At 53.0% G+C, this 20,441-nt stretch overlaps 1 protein-coding gene across 1 annotated transcript in view; it reads left to right on the forward strand.

Moving 5' to 3' along the window:
* The window catches only part of CDK15 (cyclin dependent kinase 15), a gene marked incomplete at its 3' end in the record, with an annotated part of 538,867 nt that overhangs the window by 292,290 nt on the left and 226,136 nt on the right, over positions 1-20,441 (forward strand). The window contains exon 6 of the mRNA XM_063950471.1: positions 1,440-1,534. Within this exon, the coding sequence (XP_063806541.1) occupies positions 1,440-1,534 (95 nt within the window). The remainder of the gene's footprint in view (positions 1-1,439; positions 1,535-20,441) is intronic.

Here is a 20,441-nt window from a genome sequence, read left to right on the forward strand (position 1 = left end):
GGTTGGGGGTGGTGCAGGGGTTTTGCTGGTTGTGAGTGCTGCGGGTGGGGGAGGGGGCCGGAGTGCTCCGGGTGGGGGACGGATGTGGTGGGTGCCGCGGGTGGGGGAGGGGTGGGGGGTGCGGGTGCTACGGGTGGGGGTGGAAGTGGTGCGGGTGGGGGAGGGGCGTGTGCCGTGGGTGGATGGGGTGGGTACTGTGGGAGCTGCGGGTGGGGGAGGGGCGGGGGGTGCTGCGGGTGGGGGAGGGGGCGGGAGTGCCGTGGGTGGGGGAGGGGCGTGTGCCGTGGGTGGGGTGGATGCTGTGGGTGCTGCAGGTGCAGCGGGTGGGAGGAAGGGCGGGTGTGGGGTTCCGCGGGTGGGAGGGTGTGGGGTGGCGCGGTCCGTGTGCCGCGGGTGGGGGTGGGTGTGGTGCATGCTGTGGGTGCCGCGGGTGGGCGGGTGCGGCTGTCAGTGGTCGTCCACTGCATTCTCCTCCAGACTGTGCGGCAGCGGTCACTTAGAGTTCCACTTACAGTCCTCGGCTGCAGTGTCACCAGGGTGCATGGAGTGTACGGGAGGAGGGAGAGAGGGGAGTGGGCGGAGACGGGGAGGGGACTGGGCGGGGATGGGCAGACCGAGGGAGGGGACTGTTACTGGCCTGCATCCAGCCACTGTGACTCCGCCCAGCGTTACGGCCAGGCACAGAGTCACAGACCTGACCTATTATATAGGATATATATATATATATATATATATATATAGTCGCATAGTGTGTCACTATTGTACTTCTCCCTGTATACTTAATAAGTGACTTTATTTGAAGTGAGCTTGCAGTGACCATAGTAACACCCGTACTGCTTCATTGTGAGTAGTAATATCACTGATGCAGGTGTAGGCGGTGAAGGAATCAGTACAATGAATAGTATACAGCGCATTGTGTTTCTCATAGATAAATCCTTATTAGGAAGTTTTGTGCTTCAGGACAAGTAAGAGGCGCCTGAGGGGCTGATGTGCCCCATTATTCAGGGTCAGCTACTATCCAGGAACAGCCATAGTGTTCTCTATGGTGGCCGGTCAGTCACACAATCTGCTGGTGCCCCAAGTGTCACTCACACACTGCAGTGTGGCCTTTACACAGGGGCACTGAGGGGTAGGTACCCCTGTAGGGTGCCAGAAGCGCAGGGGACTAGTTACCACGTCCCCCCTGCACATGATTTAGTGGCCACGCCCCCATGGCACAAAGGGGAACCTAGTTTCACCCTCCCCTGTGGCCACGCCTCTCAGCACCCCGCCCCACGTCTTGGCAGCCCTGCCTTAATATGTAGTTCTCCTATGTGAAGAAAAGGGCCACATGGGAAGGGAACGCTGCTCCTCATTGCTGTAGGGCTCCGCACACCGCCATCACTGCCTTGATGTGTAACCAACGGTGTATAACTGGCGTTTCACTTTGTCTGCTTCAGCGTCTCTCCTGAAAGGCCTGAAACACGCAAACATCGTCCTTCTACATGACATCATTCAGACCAGGGAGACGCTGACCTTTGTCTTTGAATATGTGGTAAGTAGCCGTCTCAGAGGCCATATATATATATATATATATATATATTATTATTATTTATTACCAGTTACTGACATAGTGCCAGCAAGTTCCTCTGCACTTTACAGTTGGGTACAAAACAGTAATAAGATGAGAGATAACAGACAGAGGTGAGAGGGCCCTGCTCGCAGGCTTACACCCCATAGGGAAATAGCAGCGTGATACACAATACGTACTGCCTATGCATATACAGTAGGTGGACAGTCTGACTGTACAAAGAAAACAGGGGAGGAGAATGTGGGGACTGTATAGAGGGGAAATAATGGGGTAGGATAGTGTATGGAGGTTATGTAGGGACTGTATAGAGGGGAGGTAATGGGGTAAGGATAGTGTATGGAGGTTATGTGGGGACTGTATAGAGGGGGGTAATGGGGTAAGGATAGTGTATGGAGGTTATGTGGGGACTGTATAGAGGGGAAATAATGGGGTAGGATAGTGTATGGAGGTTATGTAGGGACTGTATAGAGGGGAGGTAATGGGGTAGGATAGTGTATGGAGGTTATGTGGGGACTGTATAGAGGGGAGGTAATGGTGTAGGATAGTGTATGGAGGTTATGCGGGGACTGTATAGAGGGGGGTAATGGGGTAAGGATAGTGTATGGAGGTTATGCGGGGACTGTATAGAGGGGGGTAATGGGGTAAGGATAGTGTATGGAGGTTATGTGGGGACTGTATAGAGGGGAAATAATGGGGTAGGATAGTGTATGGAGGTTATGTAGGGACTGTATAGAGGGGAGGTAATGGGGTAGGATAGTGTATGGAGGTTATGTGGGGACTGTATAGAGGGGAGGTAATGGTGTAGGATAGTGTATGAAGGTTATGTGGGGACTGTATAGAGGGGAGGTAATGGTGTAGGATAGTGTATGGAGGTTATGTGGGGACTGTATAGAGGGGAGGTAATGGGGTAGGATAGTGTATGGAGGTTATGTGTGGACTGTATAGAGGGGGGTAATGGGGTAGGATAGTGTATGGAGGTTATGTGTGGACTGCATAGAGGGGAGGTAATGGGGTAGGATAGTGTGTGGAGGTTATGTGGGTACTGTATAGAGGGGGGGGTAATGGGGTAGGATAGTGTATGGAGGTTATGTGGGGACTGTATAGAGGAGAGGTAATGGGGTAGGATAGTGTATGGAGGTTATGTAGGAACTGTATAGAGGGGAGGTAATGGGGTAGAATAGTGTATGGAGGTTATGTGAGGACTGTATAGAGGGGGGTAATGGGTTAGGATAGTGTATGGAGGTTATGTGAGGACTGTATAGAGGGGGGTAATGGGGTAGAATAGTGTATGGAGGTTATGTGTGGACTGTATAGAGGAGGGGTAATGGGGTAGGATAGTGTATGGAGGTTATGTGTGGACTGTATAGAGGGGAGGTAATGGGGTAGGATAGTGTATGGAGGTTATGTGTGGACTGTATAGAGGGGGGTAATGGGGTAGGATAGTGTATGGAGGTTATGTGTGGACTGTATAGAGGGGAGGTAATGGGGTAGGATAGTGTATGGAGGTTATGTGTGGACTGTATAGAGGGGAGGTAATGGGGTAGAATAATGTATGGAGGTTATGTGGGGACTGTAGAGAGGGGGGTAATGGGGTAGGATAGTGTATGGAGGTTATGTGGGGACTGTATAGAGGGGAGGTAATGGGGTAGGATAGTGTATGGAGGTTATGTGTGGACTGTATAGAGGAGAGGTAATGGGGTAGAATAGTGTATGGAGGTTATGTGGGGACTGTATAGAGGGGAAGTAATGGGGTAGGATAGTGTATGGAGGTTATGCGGGGACTGTATAGAGGGGAGGTAATGGGGTAGGATAGTGTATGGAGGTTATGTGTGGACTGTATAGAGGAAGGTAATGGGGTAGGATAGTGTATGGAGGTTATGTGTGGACTGTATAGAGGGGAGGTAATGGAGTAGGATAGTGTATGGAGGTTATGTGTGGACTGTATAGAGGGGAGGTAATGGGGTAGGATAGTGTATGGAGGTTATGTGTGGACTGTATAGAGGGGGGGTAATGGGGTAGGATAGTGTATGGAGGTTATGTGTGGACTGTATAGAGGGGGGTAATGGGGTAGGATAGTGTATGGAGGTTATGCGGGGACTGTATAGAGGGGAGGTAATGGGGTAGGATAGTGTATGGAGGTTATGTGTGGACTGTATGGAGGGGGGTAATGGAGTAGGATAGTGTATGGAGGTTATGCGGGGACTGTATAGAGGGGAGGTAATGGGGTAGGATAGTGTATGGAGGTTATGTGTGGACTGTATAGAGGGGGGTAATGGGGTAGGATAGTGTATGGAGGTTATGTGTGGACTGTATAGAGGGGGGTAATGGGGTAGGATAGCGTACAGAGGTTATGTGGGGAATATATAGACGGGAGTTAATGGGGTAGAATAGTGTATGGAGGTTATGTGTGGACTGTATAGAGGGGGGTAATGGGGTAGGATAGTGTATGGAGGTTATGTGTGGGCTGTATAGAGTGGAGGTAATGGGGTAGGATAGTGTATGGAGGTTATGTTTGGACTGTATAGAGGGGAGGTAATGGGGTAGGATAGTGTATGGAGGTTATGTGTGGACTGTATAGAGGGGGGGTAATGGGGTAGGATAGTGTATGGAGGTTATGTGTGGACTGTATAGAGGGGGGTAATGGGGTAGGATAGTGTATGGAGGTTATGCGGGGACTGTATAGAGGGGAGGTAATGGGGTAGGATAGTGTATGGAGGTTATGTGGGGACTGTATAGAGGGGAAGTAATGGGGTAGGATAGTGTATGGAGGTTATGCGGGGACTGTATAGAGGGGAGGTAATGGGGTAGGATAGTGTATGGAGGTTATGTGTGGACTGTATAGAGGAAGGTAATGGGGTAGGATAGTGTATGGAGGTTATGTGTGGACTGTATAGAGGGGAGGTAATGGGGTAGGATAGTGTATGGAGGTTATGTGTGGACTGTATAGAGGGGAGGTAATGGGGTAGGATAGTGTATGGAGGTTATGTGTGGACTGTATAGAGGGGGGGTAATGGGGTAGGATAGTGTATGGAGGTTATGTGTGGACTGTATAGAGGGGGGTAATGGGGTAGGATAGTGTATGGAGGTTATGCGGGGACTGTATAGAGGGGAGGTAATGGGGTAGGATAGTGTATGGAGGTTATGTGTGGACTGTATGGAGGGGGGTAATGGAGTAGGATAGTGTATGGAGGTTATGCGGGGACTGTATAGAGGGGAGGTAATGGGGTAGGATAGTGTATGGAGGTTATGTGTGGACTGTATAGAGGGGGGTAATGGGGTAGGATAGTGTATGGAGGTTATGTGTGGACTGTATAGAGGGGGGTAATGGGGTAGGATAGCGTACAGAGGTTATGTGGGGAATATATAGACGGGAGTTAATGGGGTAGAATAGTGTATGGAGGTTATGTGTGGACTGTATAGAGGGGGGTAATGGGGTAGGATAGTGTATGGAGGTTATGTGTGGGCTGTATAGAGTGGAGGTAATGGGGTAGGATAGTGTATGGAGGTTATGTTTGGACTGTATAGAGGGGAGGTAATGGGGTAGGATAGTGTATGGAGGTTATGTGTGGACTGTATAGAGGGGGGGTAATGGGGTAGGATAGTGTATGGAGGTTATGTGTGGACTGTATAGAGGGGGGTAATGGGGTAGGATAGTGTATGGAGGTTATGCGGGGACTGTATAGAGGGGAGGTAATGGGGTAGGATAGTGTATGGAGGTTATGTGTGGACTGTATGGAGGGGGGTAATGGGGTAGGATAGTGTATGGAGGTTATGCGGGGACTGTATAGAGGGGAGGTAATGGGGTAGGATAGTGTATGGAGGTTATGTGTGGACTGTATAGAGGGGGGTAATGGGGTAGGATAGTGTATGGAGGTTATGTGTGGACTGTATAGAGGGGGGTAATGGGGTAGGATAGCGTACAGACGTTATGTGGGGAATATATAGACGGGAGTTAATGGGGTAGGATAGTGTATGGAGGTTATGTGTGGACTGTATAGAGGGGAGGTAATGGGGTAGGATAGTGTATGGAGGTTATGTGTGGACTGTATACAGGAGAGGTAATGGGGTAGAATAGTGTATGGAGGTTATGTGGGGACTGTATAGAGGGGAAGTAATGGGGTAGGATAGTGTATGGAGGTTATGCGGTGACTGTATAGAGGGGAGGTAATGGGGTAGGATAGTGTATGGAGGTTATGTGTGGACTGTATAGAGGGGGGTAATGGGGTAGGATAGTGTATGGAGGTTATGTGTGGACTGTATAGAGGGGAGGTAATGGGGTAGGATAGTGTATGGAGGTTATGTGTGGACTGTACAGAGGGGAGGTAATGGGGTAGAATAGTGTATGGAGGTTATGTGTGGACTGTATAGAGGGGAGGTAATGGGGTAGGATAGTGTATGGAGGCTATGTGTAGACTGTATAGAGGGGAGGTAATGGGGTAGGATAGTGTATGGAGGTTAAGTGTGGACTGTATAGAGGGGGGGTAATGGGGTAGGATAGTGTATGGAGGTTATGTGTGGACTGTATAGAGGGGGGTAATGGGGTAGGATAGTGTATGGAGGTTATGTGTGGACTGTATAGAGGGGGTAATGGGGTAGGATAGTGTATGGAGGTTATGCGGGGACTGTATAGAGGGGGGTAATGGGGTAGGATAGTGTATGGAGGTTATGCGGGGACTGTATGGAGGGGGGTAATGGGGTAGGATAGTGTATGGAGGTTATGTGTGGGCTGTATGGAGGGGGGTAATGGGGTAGGATAGTGTATGGAGGTTATGCGGGGACTGTATAGAGGGGAGGTAATGGGGTAGGATAGTGTATGGAGGTTATGTGTGGACTGTATAGAGGGGAGGTAATGGGGTAGGATAGTGTATGGAGGTTATGTGTGGACTGTATAGAGGGGGGTAATGGGGTAGGATAGTGTATGGAGGTTATGTGTGGACTGTATAGAGGAGAGGTAATGGGGTAGGATAGTGTATGGAGGTTATGTGAGGACTGTATAGAGGAGAGGTAATGGGGTAGGATAGTGTATGGAGGTTATGTGTGGACTGTATAGAGGGGGGTGATGGGGTAGGATAGTGTATGGAGGTTATGTGTGGACTGTATAGAGGGGGGTAATGGGGTAGGATAGTGTATGGAGGTTATGCTGGGACTGTATAGAGGGGAGGTAATGGGGTAGGATAGTGTATGGAGGTTATGTGTGGACTGTATGGAGGGGGGTAATGGGGTAGGATAGTGTATGGAGGTTATGTGTGGACTGTATAGAGGGGGGTAATGGGGTAGGATAGTGTATGGAGGTTATGTGTGGACTGTATAGAGGGGGGTAATGGGGTAGGATAGTGTATGGAGGTTATGCGGGGACTGTATAGAGGGGAGGTAATGGGGTAGGATAGTGTATGGAGGTTATGTGTGGACTGTATGGAGGGGGGTAATGGGGTAGGATAGTGTATGGAGGTTATGCGGGGACTGTATAGAGGGGAGGTAATGGGGTAGGATAGTGTATGGAGGTTATGTGTGGACTGTATGGAGGGGGGTAATGGGGTAGGATAGTGTATGGAGGTTATGCGGGGACTGTATAGAGGGGAGGTAATGGGGTAGAATAGTGTATGGAGGTTATGTGTGGACTGTATAGAGGGGGGGTAATGGGGTAGGATAGTGTATGGAGGTTATGTGTGGACTGTATAGAGGGGGGTGATGGGGTAGGATAGTGTATGGAGGTTATGTGAGGACTGTATAGAGGGGAGGTAATGGGGTAGGATAGTGTATGGAGGTTATGTGAGGACTGTATAGAGGGGGGTAATGGGGTAGGATAGTGTATGGAGGTTATGTGTGGACTGTATAGAGGGGGGTAATGGGGTAATATAGTGATAATTCTAGCACCCTGCCATGGCATTTGGGAATAAATAGGGATCATAGCAGTACATGTATCGGTTCCACCCAATAGGGACAGCAGGAGAGGGATCATAGCAGGACATGTACCGCTGCCACCCAATAGGGACAGCAGGAGAGGGATCATAGCAGGACATGTACCGCTGCCACCCAATAGGGACAGCAGGAGAGGGATCATAGCAGGACATGTACCGCTGCCACCCAATAGGGACAGCAGGAGAGGGATCATAGCAGGACATGTACCGCTGCAACCCAATAGGGACAGCAGGAGAGGGATCATAGCAGGACATGTACCACTACCACCCAATAGGGACAGCAGGAGAGGGATCATAGCAGGACATGTACCGCTGCCACCCAATAGGGACAGCAGGAGAGGGATCATAGCAGGACATGTACCGCTGCCACCCAATAGGGACAGCAGGAGAGGGATCATAGCAGGACATGTACCACTGCCACCCAATAGGGACAGCAGGAGAGGGATCATAGCAGGACATGTACCGGTGCCACCCAATAGGGACAGCAGGAGAGGGATCATAGCAGGACATGTACCGCTGCCACCCAATAGGGACAGCAGGAGAGGGATCATAGCAGGACATGTACCGCTGCAACCCAATAGGGACAGCAGGAGAGGGATCATAGCAGGACATGTACCGCTGCCACCCAATAGGGACAGCAGGAGAGGGATCATAGCAGGACATGTACCGCTGCAACCCAATAGGGACATCAGGAGAGGGATCATAGCAGGACATGTACCGCTGCAACCCAATAGGGACAGCAGGAGAGGGATCATAGCAGGACATGTACCGCTGCCACCCAATAGGGACAGCAGGAGAGGGATCATAGCAGGACATGTACCGCTGCCACCCAATAGGGACAGTAGGAGAGGGATCATAGCAGGACATGTACCGCTGCCACCCAATAAGGACAGCAGGAGAGGGATCATAGCAGGACATGTACCACTGCCACCCAATAGGGACAGTAGGAGAGGGATCATAGCAGGACATGTACCGCTGCAACCCAATAGGGACAGCAGGAGAGGGATCATAGCAGGACATGTACCGCTGCCACCCAATAGGGACAGCAGGAGAGGGATCATAGCAGGACATAAACCGCTGCCATCCAATAGGGACAGCAGGAGAGGGAACATAGCAGGACATGTACCACTGCCACCCAATAGGGACAGCAGGAGAGGGATCATAGCAGGACATGTACCGCTGCCACCCAATAGGGACAGCAGGAGAGGGATCATAGCAGGACATGTACCGCTGCCACCCAATAGGGACAGCAGGAGAGGGATCATAGCAGGACATGTACCGCTGCCACCCAATAGGGACAGCAGGAGAGGGATCATAGCAGGACATGTACCGCTGCCACCCAATAGAGACAGCAGGAGAGGGATCATAGCAGGACATGTACCGCTGCAACCCAATAGGGACAGCAGGAGAGGGATCATAGCAGGACATGTACCGCTGCCACCCAATAGGGACAGCAGGAGAGGGATCATAGCAGGACATGTACCGCTGCCACCCAATAGGGACAGCAGGAGAGGGATCATAGCAGGACATGTACCACTTCCACCTGATAGGGACATCAGGAGAGGGATCATAGCAGGACATGTACCGCTGCCACCCAATAGGGACAGCAGGAGAGGGATCATAGCAGGACATGTATCGGTGCCACATAATAGGGACAGCAGGAGAGGGATCATAGCAGGACATGTACCGGTGCCACATAATAGGGACAGCAGGAGAGGGATCATAGCAGGACATGTACCGGTGCCACATAATAGGGACAGCAGGAGAGGGATCATAGCAAAACATGTACCGGTGCCACATAATAGGGACAGCAGGAGAGGGATCATAGCAGGACATGTACCGGTGCCACATAATAGGGACAGCAGGAGAGGGATCATAGCAGGACATGTACCACTGCCACCCAATAGGGACAGCAGGAGAGGGATCATAGCAGGATATGTACCGCTGCCACCCAATAGGGACAGCAGGAGAGGGATCATAGCAGGACATGTACCGGTGCCACATAATAGGGACAGCAGGAGAGGGATCTTAGCAGGACATGTACCGCTGCCACCCAATAGGGACAGCAGGAGAGGGATCATAGCAGGATATGTACCGCTGCCACCCAATAGGGACAGCAGGAGAGGGATCATAGCAGGACATGTACCGCTGCCACCCAATAGGGACAGCAGGAGAGGGATCATAGCAGGACATGTACCAGTGCCACCCAATAGGGACAGCAGGAGAGGGATCATAGCAGGATATGTACCGCTGCCACCCAATAGGGACAGCAGGAGAGGGATCATAGCAGGACATGTACCACTGCCACCCAATAGGGACAGCAGGAGAGGGATCATAGCAGGACATGTACCGGTGCCACATAATAGGGACAGCAGGAGAGGGAACATAGCAGGACATGTACCGCTGCCACCCAATAGGGACAGCAGGAGAGGGATCATAGCAGGACATGTACCGGTGCCACATAATAGGGACAGCAGGAGAGGGATCATAGCAGGACATGTACCACTGCCACCCAATAGGGACAGCAGGAGAGGGATCATAGCAGGACATGTACCGCTGCCACCCAATAGGGACAGCAGGAGAGGGAACATAGCAGGACATGTACCGCTGCCACCCAATAGGGACAGCAGGAGAGGGATCATAGCAGGACATGTACCGCTGCCACCTAATAGGGACAGCAGGAGAGGGATCATAGCAGGACATGTACCACTGCCACCCAATAGGGACAGCAGGAGAGGGATCATAGCAGGACATGTACCGCTGCCACCCAATAGGGACAGCAGGAGAGGGATCATAGCAGGACATGTACCAGTGCCACCTAATAGGGACAGCAGGAGAGGGATCATAGCAGGACATGTACCGCTGCCACCCAATAGGGACAGCAGGAGAGGGATCATAGCAGGACATGTACCGCTGCCACCCAATAGGGACAGCAGGAGAGGGATCATAGCAGGACATGTACCGCTGCCACCTAATAGGGACAGCAGGAGAGGGATCATAGCAGGACATGTACCACTGCCACCCAATAGGGACAGCAGGAGAGGGATCATAGCAGGACATGTACCGCTGCCACCCAATAGGGACAGCAGGAGAGGGATCATAGCAGGACATGTACCGCTGCCACCTAATAGGGACAGCAGGAGAGGGATCATAGCAGGACATGTACCGCTGCCACCCAATAGGGACAGCAGGAGAGGGAACATAGCAGGACATAAACCAGTGCCACCCAATAGGGACAGCAGGAGAGGGATCATAGCAGGAGATCATAGCAGGACATGTACCGCTGCCACCCAATAGGGACAGCAGGAGAGGGATCATAGCAGGACATGTACCGCTGCCACCTAATAGGGACAGCAGGAGAGGGATCATAGCAGGACATGTACCGCTGCAACATAATAGGGACAGCAGGAGAGGGATCATAGCAGGACATGTACCGCTGCAACCCAATAGGGACAGCAGGAGAGGGATCATAGCAGGACATGTACCGCTGCAACATAATAGGGACAGCAGGAGAGGGATCATAGCAGGACATGTACCGCTGCAACCCAATAGGGACAGCAGGAGAGGGATCATAGCAGGAGATCATAGCAGGACATGTACCGCTGCCACCCAATAGGGACAGCAGGAGAGGGATCATAGCAGGACATGTACCGCTGCAACCCAATAGGGACAGCAGGAGAGGGATCATAGCAGGACATGTACCGCTGCAACCCAATAGGGACAGCAGGAGAGGGATCATAGCAGGACATGTACCGCTGCCACCCAATAGGGACAGCAGGAGAGGGATCATAGCAGGACATGTACCGCTGCAACCCAATAGGGACAGCAGGAGAGGGATCATAGCAGGACATGTACCGCTGCCACCCAATAGGGACAGCAGGAGAGGGATCATAGCAGGACATGTACCGCTGCAACATAATAGGGACAGCAGGAGAGGGATCATAGCAGGACATGTACCGCTGCAACCCAATAGGGACAGCAGGAGAGGGATCATAGCAGGACATGTACCGCTGCCACCCAATAGGGACAGCAGGAGAGGGATCATAGCAAGACATGTATAGCTGCCACCCAATAGGGACAGCAGGAGAGGGATCATAGCAGGACATGTACCGCTGCCACCCAATAGGGACAGCAGGAGAGGGATCATAGCAGGACATGTACCGCTGCAACCCAATAGGGACAGCAGGAGAGGGATCATAGCTGGACATGTACCGCTGCCACCCAATAGGGACAGCAGGAGAGGGATCATAGCAGGACATGTACCGCTGCCACCCAATAGGGACATCAGGAGAGGGATCATAGCAGGACATGTACCGCTGCCACCCAATAGGGACAGCAGGAGAGGGATCATAGCAGGACATGTACCGCTGCCACCTAATAGGGACAGCAGGAGAGGGATCATAGCAGGACATGTACCACTGCCACCCAATAGGGACAGCAGGAGAGGGATCATAGCAGGACATGTACCGCTGCCACCCAATAGGGACAGCAGGAGAGGGATCATAGCAGGACATGTACCGCTGCCACCTAATAGGGACAGCAGGAGAGGGATCATAGCAGGACATGTACCGCTGCCACCCAATAGGGACAGCAGGAGAGGGAACATAGCAGGACATGTACCAGTGCCACCCAATAGGGACAGCAGGAGAGGGATCATAGCAGAAGATCATAGCAGGACATGTACCGCTGCCACCCAATAGGGACAGCAGGAGAGGGATCATAGCAGGACATGTACCGCTGCCACCTAATAGGGACAGCAGGAGAGGGATCATAGCAGGACATGTACCGCTGCAACATAATAGGGACAGCAGGAGAGGGATCATAGCAGGACATGTACCGCTGCAACCCAATAGGGACAGCAGGAGAGGGATCATAGCAGGACATGTACCGCTGCAACATAATAGGGACAGCAGGAGAGGGATCATAGCAGGACATGTACCGCTGCAACCCAATAGGGACAGCAGGAGAGGGATCATAGCAGGAGATCATAGCAGGACATGTACCGCTGCCACCCAATAGGGACAGCAGGAGAGGGATCATAGCAGGACATGTACCGCTGCAACCCAATAGGGACAGCAGGAGAGGGATCATAGCAGGACATGTACCGCTGCAACCCAATAGGGACAGCAGGAGAGGGATCATAGCAGGACATGTACCGCTGCCACCCAATAGGGACAGCAGGAGAGGGATCATAGCAGGACATGTACCGCTGCAACCCAATAGGGACAGCAGGAGAGGGATCATAGCAGGACATGTACCGCTGCCACCCAATAGGGACAGCAGGAGAGGGATCATAGCAGGACATGTACCGCTGCAACATAATAGGGACAGCAGGAGAGGGATCATAGCAGGACATGTACCGCTGCAACCCAATAGGGACAGCAGGAGAGGGATCATAGCAGGACATGTACCGCTGCCACCCAATAGGGACAGCAGGAGAGGGATCATAGCAAGACATGTATAGCTGCCACCCAATAGGGACAGCAGGAGAGGGATCATAGCAGGACATGTACCGCTGCCACCCAATAGGGACAGCAGGAGAGGGATCATAGCAGGACATGTACCGCTGCAACCCAATAGGGACAGCAGGAGAGGGATCATAGCTGGACATGTACCGCTGCCACCCAATAGGGACAGCAGGAGAGGGATCATAGCAGGACATGTACCGCTGCCACCCAATAGGGACATCAGGAGAGGGATCATAGCAGGACATGTACCGCTGCCACCCAATAGGGACAGCAGGAGAGGGATCATAGCAGGACATGTACCGCTGCCACCCAATAGGGACAGCAGGAGAGGGATCATAGCAGGACATGTACCACTTCCACCTGATAGGGACATCAGGAGAGGGATCATAGCAGGACATGTACCGCTGCCACCCAATAGGGACAGCAGGAGAGGGATCATAGCAGGACATGTACCGGTGCCACATTTTAATAGGGACAGCAGGAGAGGGATCATAGCAGGACATTTACCGGTGCCACATAATAGGGACAGCAGGAGAGGGATCATAGCAGGACATGTACCGGTGCCACATAATAGGGACAGCAGGAGAGGGATCATAGCAAGACATGTACCGGTGCCACATAATAGGGACAGCAGGAGAGGGATCATAGCAGGACATGTACCGGTGCCACATAATAGGGACAGCAGGAGAGGGATCATAGCAGGACATGTACCACTGCCACCCAATAGGGACAGCAGGAGAGGGATCATAGCAGGATATGTACCGCTGCCACCCAATAGGGACAGCAGGAGAGGGATCATAGCAGGACATGTACCGGTGCCACATAATAGGGACAGCAGGAGAGGGATCTTAGCAGGACATGTACCGCTGCCACCCAATAGGGACAGCAGGAGAGGGATCATAGCAGGATATGTACCGCTGCCACCCAATAGGGACAGCAGGAGAGGAATCATAGCAGGACATGTACCGCTGCCACCCAATAGGGACAGCAGGAGAGGGATCATAGCAGGACATGTACCGCTGCCACCCAATAGGGACAGCAGGAGAGGGATCATAGCAGGACATGTACCACTTCCACCTGATAGGGACATCAGGAGAGGGATCATAGCAGGACATGTACCGCTGCCACCCAATAGGGACAGCAGGAGAGGGATCATAGCAGGACATGTACCGGTGCCACATAATAGGGACAGCAGGAGAGGGATCATAGCAGGACATGTACCGGTGCCACATAATAGGGACAGCAGGAGAGGGATCATAGCAGGACATGTACCGGTGCCACATAATAGGGACAGCAGGAGAGGGATCATAGCAAGACATGTACCGGTGCCACATAATAGGGACAGCAGGAGAGGGATCATAGCAGGACATGTACCGGTGCCACATAATAGGGACAGCAGGAGAGGGATCATAGCAGGACATGTACCACTGCCATCCAATAGGGACAGCAGGAGAGGGATCATAGCAGGATATGTACCGCTGCCACCCAATAGGGACAGCAGGAGAGGGATCATAGCAGGATATGTACCGCTGCCACCCAATAGGGACAGCAGGAGAGGGATCATAGCAGGACATGTACCGCTGCCACCCAATAGGGACAGCAGGAGAGGGATCATAGCAGGATATGTACCGCTGCCACCCAATAGGGACAGCAGGAGAGGGATCATAGCAGGACATGTACCGCTGCCACCCAATAGGGACAGCAGGAGAGGGATCATAGCAGGACATGTACCAGTGCCACCCAATAGGGACAGCAGGAGAGGGATCATAGCAGGATATGTACCGCTGCCACCCAATAGGGACAGCAGGAGAGGGATCATAGCAGGACATGTACCACTGCCACCCAATAGGGACAGCAGGAGAGGGATCATAGCAGGACATGTACCACTGCCACCCAATAGGGACAGCAGGAGAGGGATCATATCAGGACATGTACCGGTGCCACATAATAGGGACAGCAGGAGAGGGAACATAGCAGGACATGTACCACTGCCACCCAATAGGGACAGCAGGAGAGGGATCATAGCAGGACATGTACCGGTGCCACATAATAGGGACAGCAGGAGAGGGATCATAGCAGGAGTCAGGACATGTACTACTGCCACCCAATAGGGACAGCAGGAGAGGGATCATAGCAGGACATGTACCGCTGCCACCCAATAGGGACAGCAGGAGAGGGAACATAGCAGGACATGTACCACTGCCACCTAATAGGGACAGCAGGAGAGGGATCATAGCAGGACATGTACCGGTGCCACATAATAGGGACAGCAGGAGAGGGATCATAGCAGGACCTGTACCACTGCCACCCAATAGGGACAGCAGGAGAGGGATCATAGCAGGATATGTACCGCTGCCACCCAATAGGGACAGCAGGAGAGGGATCATAGCAGGACATGTACCGGTGCCACATAATAGGGACAGCAGGAGAGGGATCTTAGCAGGACATGTACCGCTGCCACCCAATAGGGACAGCAGGAGAGGGATCATAGCAGGATATGTACCGCTGCCACCGAATAGGGACAGCAGGAGAGGGATCATAGCAGGACATGTACCGCTGCCACCCAATAGGGACAGCAGGAGAGGGATCATAGCAGGACATGTACCAGTGCCACCCAATAGGGACAGCAGGAGAGGGATCATAGCAGGATATGTACCGCTGCCACCCAATAGGGACAGCAGGAGAGGGATCATAGCAGGACATGTACCACTGCCACCCAATAGGGACAGCAGGAGAGGGATCATAGCAGGACATGTACCGGTGCCACATAATAGGGACAGCAGGAGAGGGAACATAGCAGGACATGTACCGCTGCCACCCAATAGGGACAGCAGGAGAGGGATCATAGCAGGACATGTACCGGTGCCACATAATAGGGACAGCAGAAGAGGGATCATAGCAGGACATGTACCACTGCCACCCAATAGGGACAGCAGGAGAGGGATCATAGCAGGACATGTACCGCTGCCACCCAATAGGGACAGCAGGAGAAGGAACATAGCAGGACATGTACCGCTGCCACCCAATAGGGACAGCAGGAGAGGGATCATAGCAGGACATGTACCGCTGCCACCTAATAGGGACAGCAGGAGAGGGATCATAGCAGGACATGTACCACTGCCACCCAATAGGGACAGCAGGAGAGGGATCATAGCAGGACATGTACCGCTGCCACCCAATAGGGACAGCAGGAGAGGGATCATAGCAGGACATGTACCAGTGCCACCTAATAGGGACAGCAGGAGAGGGATCATAGCAGGACATGTACCGCTGCCACCCAATAGGGACAGCAGGAGAGGGATCATAGCAGGACATGTACCGCTGCCACCCAATAGGGACAGCAGGAGAGGGATCATAGCAGGACATGTACCGCTGCCACCTAATAGGGACAGCAGGAGAGGGATCATAGCAGGACATGTACCACTGCCACCCAATAGGGACAGCAGGAGAGGGATCATAGCAGGACATGTACCGCTGCCACCCAATAGGGACAGCAGGAGAGGGATCATAGCAGGACATGTACCGCTGCCACCTAATAGGGACAGCAGGAGAGGGATCATAGCAGGACATGTACCGCTGCCACCCAATAGGGACAGCAGGAGAGGGAACATAGCAGGACATGTACCAGTGCCACCCAATAGGGACAGTAGGAGAGGGATCATAGCAGGAGATCATAGCAGGACATGTACCGCTGCCACCCAATAGGGACAGCAGGAGAGGGAACATAGCAGGACATGTACCAGTGCCACCCAATAGGGACAGTAGGAGAGGGATCATAGCAGGAGATCATAGCAGGACATGTACCGCTGCCACCCAATAGGGACAGCAGGAGAGGGATCATAGCAGGATATGTACCGCTGCCACCCAATAGGGACAGCAGGAGAGGGATCATAGCAGGACATGTACCGCTGCCACCCAATAGGGACAGCAGGAGAGGGATCATAGCAGGACATGTACCAGTGCCACCCAATAGGGACAGCAGGAGAGGGATCATAGCAGGATATGTACCGCTGCCACCCAATAGGGACAGCAGGAGAGGGATCATAGCAGGACATGTACCACTGCCACCCAATAGGGACAGCAGGAGAGGGATCATAGCAGGACATGTACCGGTGCCACATAATAGGGACAGCAGGAGAGGGAACATAGCAGGACATGTACCGCTGCCACCCAATAGGGACAGCAGGAGAGGGATCATAGCAGGACATGTACCGGTGCCACATAATAGGGACAGCAGGAGAGGGATCATAGCAGGACATGTACCACTGCCACCCAATAGGGACAGCAGGAGAGGGATCATAGCAGGACATGTACCGCTGCCACCCAATAGGGACAGCAGGAGAGGGAACATAGCAGGACATGTACCGCTGCCACCCAATAGGGACAGCAGGAGAGGGATCATAGCAGGACATGTACCGCTGCCACCTAATAGGGACAGCAGGAGAGGGATCATAGCAGGACGTGTACCACTGCCACCCAATAGGGACAGCAGGAGAGGGATCATAGCAGGACATGTACCGCTGCCACCCAATAGGGACAGCAGGAGAGGGATCATAGCAGGACATGTACCAGTGCCACCTAATAGGGACAGCAGGAGAGGGATCATAGCAGGACATGTACCGCTGCCACCCAATAGGGACAGCAGGAGAGGGATCATAGCAGGACATGTACCGCTGCCACCCAATAGGGACAGCAGGAGAGGGATCATAGCAGGACATGTACCGCTGCCACCTAATAGGGACAGCAGGAGAGGGATCATAGCAGGACATGTACCACTGCCGCCCAATAGGGACAGCAGGAGAGGGATCATAGCAGGACATGTACCGCTGCCACCCAATAGGGACAGCAGGAGAGGGATCATAGCAGGACATGTACCGCTGCCACCTAATAGGGACAGCAGGAGAGGGATCATAGCAGGACATGTACCGCTGCCACCCAATAGGGACAGCAGGAGAGGGATCATAGCAGGACATGTACCGCTGCAACATAATAGGGACATCAGGAGAGGGATCATAGCAGGACATGTACCGCTGCCACCCAATAGGGACAGCAGGAGAGGGATCATAGCAGGACATGTACCGCTGCAACCCAATAGGGACAGCAGGAGAGGGATCATAGCAGGATATGTATCGCTGCAACCCAATAGGGACAGCAGGAGAGGGATCATAGCAGGACATGTACCGCTGCAACCCAATAGGGACAGCAGGAGAGGGATCATAGCAGGACATGTACCGCTGCCACCCAATAGGGACAGCAGGAGAGGGATCATAGCAGGACATGTACCGCTGCAACATAATAGGGACAGCAGGAGAGGGATCATAGCAGGACATGTACCGCTGCAACCCAATAGGGACAGCAGGAGAGGGATCATAGCAGGACATGTACCGCTGCCACCCAATAGGGACAGCAGGAGAGGGATCATAGTAGGACATGTATAGCTGCCACCCAATAGGGACAGCAGGAGAGGGATCATAGCAGGACATGTACCGCTGCCACCCAATAGGGACAGCAGGAGAGGGATCATAGCAGGACATGTACCGCTGCAACCCAATAGGGACAGCAGGAGAGGGATCATAGCAGGACATGTACCGCTGCCACCCAATAGGGACAGCAGGAGAGGGATCATAGAAGGACATGTACCGCTGCCACCCAATAGGGACATCAGGAGAGGGATCATAGCAGGACATGTACCGCTGCCACCCAATAGGGACAGCAGGAGAGGGATCATAGCAGGACATGTACCGCTGCCACCCAATAGGGACAGCAGGAGAGGGATCATAGCAGGACATGTACCACTTCCACCTGATAGGGACATCAGGAGAGGGATCATAGCAGGACATGTACCGCTGCCACCCAATAGGGACAGCAGGAGAGGGATCATAGCAGGACATGTACCGGTGCCACATTTTAATAGGGACAGCAGGAGAGGGATCATAGCAGGACATGTACCGGTGCCACATAATAGGGACAGCAGGAGAGGGATCATAGCAGGACATGTACCGGTGCCACATAATAGGGACAGCAGGAGAGGGATCATAGCAGGACATGTACCACTGCCACCCAATAGGGACAGCAGGAGAGGGATCATAGCAGGATATGTACCGCTGCCACCCAATAGGGACAGCAGGAGAGGGATCATAGCAGGACATGTACCGGTGCCACATAATAGGGACAGCAGGAGAGGGATCTTAGCAGGACATGTACCGCTGCCACCCAATAGGGACAGCAGGAGAGGGATCATAGCAGGATATGTACCGCTGCCACCCAATAGGGACAGCAGGAGAGGAATCATAGCAGGACATGTACCGCTGCCACCCAATAGGGACAGCAGGAGAGGGATCATAGCAGGACATGTACCGCTGCCACCCAATAGGGACAGCAGGAGAGGGAACATAGCAGGACATGTACCGCTGCCACCCAATAGGGACAGCAGGAGAGGGATCATAGCAGGACATGTACCGGTGCCACATAATAGGGACAGCAGAAGAGGGATCATAGCAGGACATGTACCACTGCCACCCAATAGGGACAGCAGGAGAGGGATCATAGCAGGACATGTACCGCTGCCACCCAATAGGGACAGCAGGAGAGGGAACATAGCAGGACATGTACCGCTGCCACCCAATAGGGACAGCAGGAGAGGGATCATAGCAGGACATGTACCACTGCCACCCAATAGGGACAGCAGGAGAGGGATCATAGCAGGACATGTACCGCTGCCACCCAATAGGGACAGCAGGAGAGGGATCATAGCAGGACATGTACCAGTGCCACCTAATAGGGACAGCAGGAGAGGGATCATAGCAGGACATGTACCGCTGCCACCCAATAGGGACAGCAGGAGAGGGATCATAGCAGGACATGTACCGCTGCCACCCAATAGGGACAGCAGGAGAGGGATCATAGCAGGACATGTACCGCTGCCACCTAATAGGGACAGCAGGAGAGGGATCATAGCAGGACATGTACCACTGCCACCCAATAGGGACAGCAGGAGAGGGATCATAGCAGGACATGTACCGCTGCCACCCAATAGGGACAGCAGGAGAGGGATCATAGCAGGACATGTACCGCTGCCACCTAATAGGGACAGCAGGAGAGGGATCATAGCAGGACATGTACCGCTGCCACCCAATAGGGACAGCAGGAGAGGGAACATAGCAGGACATGTACCAGTGCCACCCAATAGGGACAGTAGGAGAGGGATCATAGCAGGAGATCATAGCAGGACATGTACCGCTGCCACCCAATAGGGACAGCAGGAGAGGGAACATAGCAGGACATGTACCAGTGCCACCCAATAGGGACAGCAGGAGAGGGATCATAGCAGGATATGTACCGCTGCCACCCAATAGGGACAGCAGGAGAGGGATCATAGCAGGACATGTACCGCTGCCACCCAATAGGGACAGCAGGAGAGGGATCATAGCAGGACATGTACCAGTGCCACCCAATAGGGACAGCAGGAGAGGGATCATAGCAGGA

The sequence above is a fragment of the Pseudophryne corroboree genome (genome assembly GCF_028390025.1).
Source record: "Pseudophryne corroboree isolate aPseCor3 chromosome 7 unlocalized genomic scaffold, aPseCor3.hap2 SUPER_7_unloc_9, whole genome shotgun sequence".
In the NCBI taxonomy this organism is placed as follows: Eukaryota; Metazoa; Chordata; class Amphibia; order Anura; family Myobatrachidae; genus Pseudophryne; species Pseudophryne corroboree.